The sequence below is a fragment of the Balaenoptera physalus genome (genome assembly GCF_965194825.1).
Source record: "Balaenoptera physalus genome assembly, chromosome: 16".
Lineage (NCBI taxonomy): Eukaryota > Metazoa > Chordata > Mammalia > Artiodactyla > Balaenopteridae > Balaenoptera > Balaenoptera physalus.
Genome location: NC_138898.1, coordinates 29,323,394 through 29,333,909, shown reverse-complemented (window position 1 = coordinate 29,333,909; position 10,516 = coordinate 29,323,394). Strand labels below are relative to the sequence as shown.

The following is a 10,516-nucleotide window of genomic DNA, read 5'->3' as shown; positions in this document are numbered from 1 at the left end:
GATCTTAAAGTCAGGCAAAAGCTCCAAACAAAATGCCCTATCCAACCCCACCCCAAATCCTACCAGCTCTTACTAAGGTCAGATCTAGTTCATCCCTCGGGGAGGGAGGAAACCATTACACCTTTTAAAAGGGTTGAGACCTTGAATCAAGACAGATCTGAGTCCACATCGCTTAAGCTATGAAAAATTGTAAACAAACCAGGAGTACAACCATACCTCCCTTACAAGCTGATTAACCTTCCTCAACTTGGGTTCATTCACCTCTAAACCTTAGTTTCTCCACTTATAGAAAGAGAAGAGGATTTACTTTTCAAGTTATACCTCAAGTCACTCTGTAAGAGATCTAGGGCAGAGCTGGGTCTCAGATTAGCAACCTCTCCCCTGAGGAAGTCTCCTCAGGCCTTCCTAGCCCACTGGCTCTCTCTTCTATGAACAGACCCTTGGCTACTTGTAGTCTGAACAAGGCACATGAGCACTCAGCATGCACACACTCCCTAACTGCAGTTAAAACCCCGAAACCAGGACTAGCCCTCCCAGGACTGCAAAATCCCCTTGCTTCACTGAGCCCCATCGTCCCTATAAATAAAACCACTTGGAAGCCAGCCTCAGAAGGTGGTTGTAAAAGGGAGGAAAAAGATGTTAGATGTGTTGTGTGACAGCTCTAGACCCACCTGTGGAGTTATTCTGCAGGCCCCTAGAGGACCTAGGCTGAAAACCGCCGGTTTGCTGGACTTCCCTGGGATGAAGGGCTGGGGGGGTCTCAGAGGAAAAGGCAGACCAGGAAACAAGAGTTAGCAGGGTGGAGCCGGAGGGTGTCAGGATTTTTGGAACCAGACAGGGAGCGGGTGTGGGTGGGTCCAGCAAAGTTTTTTTCTTTTTGTTTGCTTTGGGAGGGAAAGAGAAGAGACCCTAGAGTGTGAGGGGGCTCGGCAGTTCTTCCACCGACTCTGAACCCAACCCCCTCCACTCCCAAGTCCGACCTTAAAAGTGCTAGAAGTTTCATAATAATGGTTCACACTTATGGATCACTTACTACGACAATGGTTAGCACTTAATGAGCCCTAGTTATTAAAATACCAGCTAACATTAGTGCCAGGGACTGATCCTGGATCTGGAGAGGAGAGGGCGGCCCGAATGTCTGGCCCGGAAAGGAGGGTGTGTCGGGTCCAGGGCGACAGAACCGGGACCAGGGTCTAGGGTTCAGTTTGGGCCGAGCCCAGCAGATTCGTGGGTCCAGGCCATGCGTGGCCAGGACGGCCCTCGGCATTCCTACCTTTGAGCGAGGTTTCCACCAGGCGCAGGTAAAGCTGCGAGCTCTTGTTGCCGTGGCTCATACGCTGGGCTAGCCCGTTGCGCTGCAGGACGCACTCCTCAAACTGCACGACGTTTTGGTGGCGCCGCTTGAGGCTGGTCAGGGCCCAGAATTCGGCCAGCGCCAGCTCCACGTTCTCGGGGGCGTCGCAGCGGATCTTCTTGACCGCCACCCGGGCCCCGCTGCGCCCGGCCACTGCCTCGTACACCACGCCGTAGCTGCCGCGCCCGATCTCCGCCAAAAGGCTGTAGCGCGGCCGCGCCGACCCGCCGCCGCCCTCCGGCCGCCGCCGCGCCAGGTAGGCCTCGCCCGGGGCCTCGGCCGCCACCGGATCCATGGCCTGGGCCACCGCCGCCGGCCTCAGCTTCGCGCTGAGCGCCCGCGGCACTGGGCTTCGCCTTTTCCGCTCGGGGCTTTGTGTACCTCTGCGGGCGCCGTCCTCCTCCCCCGTTTCCATGGCTGCGGGCGGCGGGGGGAGCAGCAACGGCGCTGCCCGGGACCCCCCTGCCTCATCCCTCCGTCCGGTCCCGGGACGCGGAGGAGCGGGACCCTGGATTGTGACCTGCGGGCGAAAGAATCGGTTAAGCGACCAGGCCGAGGCCGGGAGGCAAGCAGCGCAGGCCTCAGGGCGTCCCACCTCCTCCTCCGGCCGCCACGGCCCCTTTAAGACGGAAGCCACGGTTGCTGACTAAACGGGGGAGGGGAGGGGGAAGCGGGAAAGACGAAACCACGGGGCACTGGCTCAGAGGGGGAGCCGGAAAGAAAAGCAGAAACTCCCCGCCTTTTCAGTTAATTTATTGTATAGCAATACGAGAAACAAGGACTCGGAGCTTTCGCGACTTATGAAAATCACCCTTAAGAAGAAATTCGGACTGTGGAAATCTTCTTTTCCGCTTGGCTCCCTCAGGGATGCCCCTCCCCGCGTCCCACCCTGTGTTCTCCCGGGTGTAAACAGTCCATTGAATTAAGCCGGAGTGGAGCCCAACGGACCGACCCAAGTCCCGCCGGGCTGCGGGTGTAAGGGGTTGGCTTAAAAGTTCGGAGTCCCTGAGCGCGCCCAACCGGGGACGCAGCTGCCCTCCCCAGACGCCCGAGGCGGCGGGCGTAGTTCCAGCTTGGGTGCAACCTTTCACTTCGCGGACCGCGCCCTTACCTGGCCTGCGCCCTTCCACTTCCGGGCAGCGCGTTTCCCCCCTAAGGCCCCCAGCTGGGGATGGTCCGCTCCGGGCCAGGGCTGCTTCGGGTACCTAGCCGCGCGAGAGACCGTGGCCCGGGTCGGGCGTGCGACAGAACCTGCTACTGCACGGGTGACGGCAGCGGTGCTCTCGGGGGACAACTGGGCGTCAGGACTCCCGCGGCTCTCCACGTGTTCGCGCCAGCTGAGCCCTTTACGTAACCTTTTTATATAAGCCGCACGTCCCGTCCGCACTCGGGCCAGCGGGGGCTCCTGGTGGCCCATCCCCCGGGAGGGCAGCCGAGTACGGCGCCGCCGGGGTACTGCCAAGGTCGGCCGACCAGCAGCAGCCGGGCTCACCCACGCGGGGCCGGGGCCCAATCACAGGCGAGAACACCCAACCAACAAAAAACAGGCGCCAAATTCCCGCGATCAGGCTGCGGCCTCCGGTCTCCGCAGCCGCCTGAGCACCGCAACCTCCTCTCTTCCTCGCCTGCGCTGCGTGAAGAGAAGCTGCATCCAGTAGGCCCTAATAAATACTGATTGGTTGATTGGATTGGTCGGTTTAATTGATTCATAGGTTTTGCCTGGGAACCGCCCGCACTGGGATGGAATCCACGCCCCGTCTCCTATTAAGCCCCTTGATCCTGGGCAAAACATTGCCCCACTTGGAGCCTCAGTTTCCCCTTCTGAAAAATGGGTAGACTCGGCCTTGCCTCCCAGGGTTGATAGCCCCAAATAAAAAAAATATATAAATATATATTATATAAAATATTAACATATAAATATTTAGATTTTGATATAAATCTAAAGTGGCTAATTGGGTGCAGGGCTGAGAGTGCTGAATGTAAGCTCCATTTAGACATGAATTTTTAAATATTTTGTTTACTGCTTTGTACCTCAGTGCCGAGTAGGTGCTCCATATTTATAAACTGAATCTACAGATATTGAGTGCCTGTAATGCACTAGGCACCGTTTTTGTTCTAAATTGTTGGGGAAAGAGCGGTGAACAAGACAGTCTCTACCTTAGTTGAGGTTCTGTGCCTCGTCAAATCGTATGGGTGACTGTGCAAATAACACTTTCTTGTGTCTCTTGTTCTCATCTGTAATATGGGAAGAACCGTAGTTGAAGGATTCACTGAGGTTAGACAGTTAAAGCACTTAGAATAGGACAGGGCCTTGCACACATTAAGTGTTAGATATTATTAAATAAATACAAAAGATCATTTTTGACAATGTAACTGTAATAGAGGAAAAGAATGAGCTAAAGAGTGCCTGGAGGTTGGGGACAGGCCACTTTTGTTAGTGTGGTCACTAAAAACTTAACTTTTTTTGGATAAAATTTCAAATTTACATATAAATTACAAGAATAGTAAATAATCTCATATTTTTAACCATAATAATAATTTGTTATATTTTACTACATTTGCATTATCATATTCTCTTGTGTATTTGTTTGTGTATGTATTATATATAATATGTATTTGTACTTTCTTTTCCCCCAAAACCACTTTAGAGTAAATTTCAGACGTCATTCCCCTTTAATCCCTAAATATTTCTGTGTGTTCTTCCTAAGAACATGGATATTCTCTTGCACAATCTCAGTACAATTATCAAAATCAAGAATTTTGACAATAATACAGTTCTTTAATATGTCTTCCATATTTAAATTTTGCTAATTGTCCCAATAATATAGCTATTCCCTACGATCCAATCAGGATCACTTTGCATTTAGTTGTCATGCCTCCAGAGTTTCCTTTACTCTAGAAAGGCAGTTAATTACTCAGCTTTTCTTTGTCTTTTATGACCTTAACATTTTTGAAGAGTATTGGTGAGTTATTTTGTAGATGTCCCTAAGTTTAGGTTTGTCTGATATTTTCTCATGATTAGAATTAGGTTATGCATTTTTGGTAGGAATGGCACTGAAAGGAGTTGTGTCCTCAGTGTACCACATCAGGAGGCACATGGCATTTTTTTATTCCAATGCTGATGATGTTCACTTTGATCATTTGGTTAAGGTGGTGTCTGCCAAGGTACTCCACTGAAAAGTTACAATTTTTCCCTTTGTATTTATTAAGTGTCTTGTGGGAGGATATATTTGAGACTATCCTGTTCTTCATCAGACTCTCACCCACTGTTTTTAGCATTCATTTATGATGGTTCTTGCCTGAGTCAATTACTCCCATGGTTACAAAATGCTGATTGGAAGGCCTCTGTATTAGTTTGCTAGGGCTGCCATAACAAAATACCACTGACTGGATGGCTTAACAGGAATTTATTTTCTCACAGTTGTGGAGGCTAGAAGTCCAAGATCAAAGTGTTGGCAGGTTTGGTTTCTCCTGAGACCTCTGTCCTTAGTTTGCAGATGGCTGCCTTCTGGCTGTGTCCTCATAAGACATTTTCTCTGTGGGGATATCTTTCCCTCTTCTTATAAGGACACAGTCGTATTGGATTAGGGCCTACCCTAACTGGCTCATTTAACTTAATCACCCCTTTAAAGACTTTATCCCCAAATGTATTAATGATACATTCTAAGGTACTGGCGGTTGTGAATTCCACATATGATTTTGGCAAGGGTGGGGAGGGGGGAATTAAGTCTATACCAGTCTATAACAATTAAATCTATAACAGTGACACGAGCTGAGACCTCAAGCCAGCCATGCTAAAACTAGTGGAAAGGCATTTCAGGCAGAGGGAGTAAGTACAGAAGCTGTGAGGAACATGATTGATGTCAAATTTAAGCCAATGGGTGAGAATGTGAAATGGTACAACCACTTTGGAAAAAAAAGGTTCGGCAGTTTCTTACAAAGTTAAATATATATCTACCCTATAGCCCAGTAATTGCATGCCTAGGTATTTACCCAAGATAAATGAAAACTTGTGTTCACTAATACACTTGCATAAGAATGTTTATAGTGGCTTTTTCTATAAGTCCCAAACTGGAAAACACTCCAATGTTCATCAATAAATGAAGGGATAACCAAGTTGTGGTATTTTTGTACCAAGAAATGCTGTTCAGTGGGGGGAAAAACAAAAAAGGAATGAAGTATTGATACAACATGGATGAATCAAAATAATTATGCTAAGTGAAAGAAGTCAAGAACAAAAGGGTATATACTGGATGATTCTATATACAATTCTTGAAAATGCAAACTAATTTATGGTGACAGAAAGCAGATTAGTAGTTGGGGTGGGGAAGAGGGAATGGAATACGAAGGGACTTGAGAAACTTTTTGAGGGGATGGATATGTTCGTTATCTTGAAATTACCTTGTGATACTTTCAAGGGGGGAATGTGTTCAAAATACTTCAAATTGTACACTGTACACTTTAAATAAGTGCAGTTTCTGTACGTCAGTTTTACAGCTTTACCTCTATAAAGTTGTAAAAAAAAAATGGGGAAAAAGAGTACATACTATTTGATTCCATTAATGTAAGGTCAAGCTACACTGATCTATGGTGGCAGAAATCTTATCAGTGGTCATCTTTGGGTGGGAATTACTGCTAAGGGGCAGTAGTGCATACCAACTAGAAGAACATTCCATGTCAGGGGGAAGAGCAGGTGCAAAGGCCCTGAGATGTAGCACCCAAAGAGGCCAGTGTGACTGGAGCGCAGGGATAGGGAAGAGTAGTGGGAAGCAGAATGGTGATGCTTCCTTCCCATCCCCGCTACTTCAGGGGGTGAGAACACCCAGGGGCAGCTGGCCCTGTGGTGGCGGGGAGGGGTTCTCTGGGAAAGCAGGAGCCTCTGGGCTGGGAAGGAAAGGTTGGGTGAGTAGAGGAGTGTGGAAGGGATGGAAGCTGGGAGAAGGCTGAGACTGCTCCAGTGGGCTGCGTCAGAGGGCAGTGGGAATGAGGAGGGGGCTTGGGAGTTGAGGGTTGGGGGCTGGAGGTGGCACAGGGCCATGGCAGAGAATCGTCTGAAATGGCGGTTGTAGCAGGGGAGCTGAGGATGGGAAGGGGTTAAGGGGAGAGAAGCTGATATGGGGTATGGGAGGGGCTGTGGATGTTCTGAAGGACAGAAGCTTGAGGTGGGTTCCTCAGTGGAGGGTGTACTCTTGAGTGGGGGACTCTGGGGAGGGCTGTGGGGAGGCTATGCCATTGGCTTGAACTCCCCTCGCATGATGGAACTGGATTTCAGAGGCTCCAGGAGGGCTGTCTCCAAGAAAAACTGGAGCCTGTCATGCTTCCTAACAGTCCGAAGCTCACAACAATTACAGGGAGATACGGTTGACCCCATTTTATGAATGGTAAGATTGAACCTTGGATGCTGTCACATTACAAGCAAGTGGAGTAGCTAAAATCTGATCCCCAGCAGCCTTGGGTTTTGGTGCCCAAACTCTTAACTTTGACACAAACCGGGGTTCTCCAGGTGAAATGCACCTCAGCGTCACCTAGATTGCTGGATCCCACCCCAGAGCGGCTAACCAGTAAGTCCTGGGTAGGGCTTGATTATTTTCATGTCTCACTAGGTCCCAGGTGATGCTGATGCTAATGTTGTTGGTCCAGGAAGCACACTTTGAGAACCACTGCATTACACTAAACTGCCCCTGGACTGAGCACAAAGCTGAGGCAATTATAGAGGATTGGAGTTCTGGCAAAGAGTTTGAGGATGGATTGGAGCTACTCACAGAAAACTAAGCAAGTAAGCCAAGGTGATTATTAAAGCCAAGAAAACAAAGACAATTTATAAGAAGAACATTGTAATCATCATAAACTACAACACTCAGCTGGAAATAATATTACATTGTCATTATAATGTAAGAACAGTACCTTGATTTAACCAGAAATTATGATATAATTATTTTGGGAAAATTGGAGAGGGAAGGTATGTGTGTGTGTGTGTGTGTGTGTGTGTGTGTGTGTGTGTGTGAGAGAGAGAGAGAGAGAAACTAAATTTTTATTCTCCATAGCTGTAAGTTAATAGAAAAGGTCTAAAATTTTAAAATCTTGAAGTGACACCATAGTCAGGTATAAAGAAGTAACCATAGAATGAGTTATTGCTTCATGGGATGGGACTTAGTGGTGAGAAAGGGGATTTTTGTTATAAGCCTTGTAATAGTATCTAACTCGTAGTAGTAATTAACTCTTAAACATTATGTATATTTATTACTTGGATTGAAATTGAAATTAAAAATAAGAGTGGGTGTGGGCTTTGGCCACCACTGAAACAGCCTGTCAGCTTGGTGGCGCTGTTCAGCTTCTGGCCATGAGGTGCTCCTCTTGTCCTTGAATCACCTAGAAGCATCTGGAGGGCTACAAGTAGTAAGTACCGAAATCACACCCTGGGGACACCACACTAGAGACATTGCACCCAGTGAGACTCAACAGAGAGGGCCTCTTGTTTATTTAACAAGGGTCTGAGTCACAGAAAACAAAGATGGGAGCAGATACAGCCACGCTGTTTCCCAAACTTAACGGATTGTTCTCATTTCACATGTTCTTCCCATCAGCCACTTCAGGGCTCCGAAATTCCAACCTTTCCTCCTCTCCCTTCTGGGAATGTCATAGAAATTCTCTGTCAGGCTATCATCTGAGTATTTGCTGCAGAAGATTGGTTGCTAAGTTCTTAGGAGTTGTTTATGGTTTTTAGAAAGATAAAGGAATACAATGAGCTAGCAGGGCAAAGTCCTTGATTCTATAACTACTGGGACATTCAAAATAAACTATTGGGGAATCTGGTTGAAATGTACACAACCATAAGGCACCAAAGTACACTCATTGTTCAAAGTATGAAGCATACAGCCTTTTAGGAAGGCAATTTGAAAATTTATTGTCTATTAATATATTTAAAAATCCATACACTTTGAACCAGCAATCTCATTTCTACGATTTATCCTATAGAAATACTTACCCATTAGTGGAACAATACATGTGCTGCAAGAATTTTTATTGTGGTCATTTGTAATAATAAAATATTAGAAATACTCAAGTGCCAGAGACGGGATTAGTTACATACAGCCACATATTTGAATATAATGTAGCCATCAAAAAGAAGGAATTAGCTCTGTATATGCTACAGAACAAGTATTCACAACATATTGTATATGTTGTGAACAAGTATTCACAACATATTGTTATATAAAAAGGAAATGTAGACTAGGATCTATAGTATAACCTCACATTTTGTTTAAATATGTATAAATAGTTGCTAGCCTTCATTGAGTTGTTTCTCTGTATTGGGAGCTGTCCTAAGTGCTCTGTACATATTAATTTATTTATTCCAATACACTGTAGGGTAAGTTTCATTATTATCTCCATTTTCCATAGAAACTGAGGCACAGAGAGGTTATGTGACTTTTCCAAGGCCATAGCACTAAGAAGTGATGGAGCTTGGTTTCAAACCAAGGCATACCTGATTCCAAAGCTCATGGTACTTACATGTTACATGTACTTACATGTTAGTTTCTACATACATAAAGGAAACGTTTGGATAAATAATACTCTAGATGCCAAGAAGAATTCTCTCTAGGTGATTCTTTCAACACTTCTGTATTATTTGAACCTTTTATGTACATATTTTCGGTATTAGTTTTTAAGTACTTTTTTGTAGATATGAAAAAACAATAAAATTCAGTTTAAAAAGAATGTGCAATAATGTAGACTGCATCTCTCATCACTCATTTGCTCAGTGAGTACTGATTAAGTTCCTACTGTTTGCTGGATTAGGGACTGAGATGAATGAAACCCAGTTCCTGTGATGGAGGAACATAGAGTCTTGTGAGGACCAGAAAGAAGCAACCAGTGCTCAGTCTTTTCTGGCTCTATTGCACTGTGACTTTCCTTTAGATTTTGGTTGGCCAGAGAGAAATGAGGCTGCACCATAGGTATCAACACTCAGAATTTCCTCTTTCAACTAATGGAACCAGGTGCTATGCAGGGCCTGAACATTATACACTGTCTTTCTTCCTCTATAGAACTTACTATTGGTTCCACCAACATTTAGTGGGCATTAGGCCCTGTGTGTGAGTTGGGGATCCAGAGATGAATGAGATAAGTTCTGTGCTGGTAAAATCTGGTGTTGTGAGGAAAACTGCTATGTTTCTAAATAGTTATAGTTTTCCATTGGTGAAAATAATGATTCCAACAAACATTTAAGAAGTACTTACTAGGCACTGATTCATACACTTCTTACATATACTAATTTACTGAATTCTTAACCCTCTGAGATACTATTGATATTATTATCTCTGTATTACAGATGAGGAAACTGAGGCACAGAGAGTTTAGGCAACTTGCCCAAGATCACACAGGTAGGATGTGGATGATCAGGAAATTCCAATCCAGGTAAATGCTTAGAACAGCACAACCAAACAGCCCAGCTTGTGGGAGAGCAATCATGATAAAAATAGTATTAACAACTGTAACAGCACCTGTCACAAACCACACAGAGCTTTGTGGGGTTTAAGTGTTTGTACATACATGTCTCAATGTTAGGTGATCCCCAATATAAAGTGATCCTCCCATATTTCACAATGAGAAGGTTGCAAAAAAGGAAATATTTGGGGGGCCATCTTGAATATATAAATTCTTAAGGCTGTAGACAAAATAATCAAATGTCTATGTATAATATTTAATTTATTATTTTAGGTATGCACATGCTTTCAAGATTATTAATATATTATTTAAATATATTATATATTAATAACTAATATATTAATTTAGAAATATTGGGTTTTTTTCCTAATCTGACACTTTACAAAACAGCTTTATTTCATCTTGTCCTGTGAATCTTTTTATTTATTTATTTATTTATTTATGGCTGAGTTGGGTCTTCGTTTCTGTGCAAGGGCTTTCTCCAGTTGCGGCAAGTGGGGGCCACTCTTCATCGCGGTGCGCGGGCCTCTCATTATCGCGGCCTCTCTTGTTGCGGAGCACAGGCTCCAGACGCGCAGGCTCAGTAGTTGTGGCTCACGAGCCCAGTTGCTCCGCGGCACGTGGGATCTTTCCAGACCAGGACTCGAACCCGTGTCCCCTGCATTGGCAGGCAGATTCTCAACCACTGCGCCACCAGGGAAGCCCCTAGTCCTG

At 45.5% G+C, this 10,516-nt stretch overlaps 2 protein-coding genes across 5 annotated transcripts in view; one reads left to right on the top strand and one right to left on the bottom strand.

Moving 5' to 3' along the window:
* STK35 (serine/threonine kinase 35) overlaps positions 1 to 3,035 on the bottom strand; it is a 45,458-nt gene extending 42,423 nt beyond the window's left edge. For both annotated transcript variants that reach the window (XR_014254537.1, XM_082428520.1), the window contains exons 1-2: positions 2,466 to 3,035; positions 1,274 to 1,874 (exon numbers count right to left, since the gene is read on the bottom strand). Coding sequence is in view for 1 of the 2 variants with exons in the window: in XM_082428520.1 (XP_082284646.1) it covers positions 1,274 to 1,874; positions 2,466 to 2,771 (907 nt within the window). In the remaining variant the exon portion in view is untranslated. The remainder of the gene's footprint in view (positions 1 to 1,273; positions 1,875 to 2,465) is intronic.
* Positions 1 to 10,516, top strand: part of PDYN (prodynorphin) — a 106,299-nt gene that overhangs the window by 11,491 nt on the left and 84,292 nt on the right. For 2 of the 3 annotated variants that reach the window (XR_014254544.1, XM_082428546.1), the window contains exon 1: positions 3,221 to 9,772. The exons of the other annotated variant lie outside the window; for it this stretch is intronic. The gene's annotated coding sequence lies outside the window, so the exon portion shown is untranslated. Of the gene's footprint in view, positions 1 to 3,220; positions 9,773 to 10,516 lie in introns of those variants that run through there. 3 annotated transcript variants of the gene reach the window in all.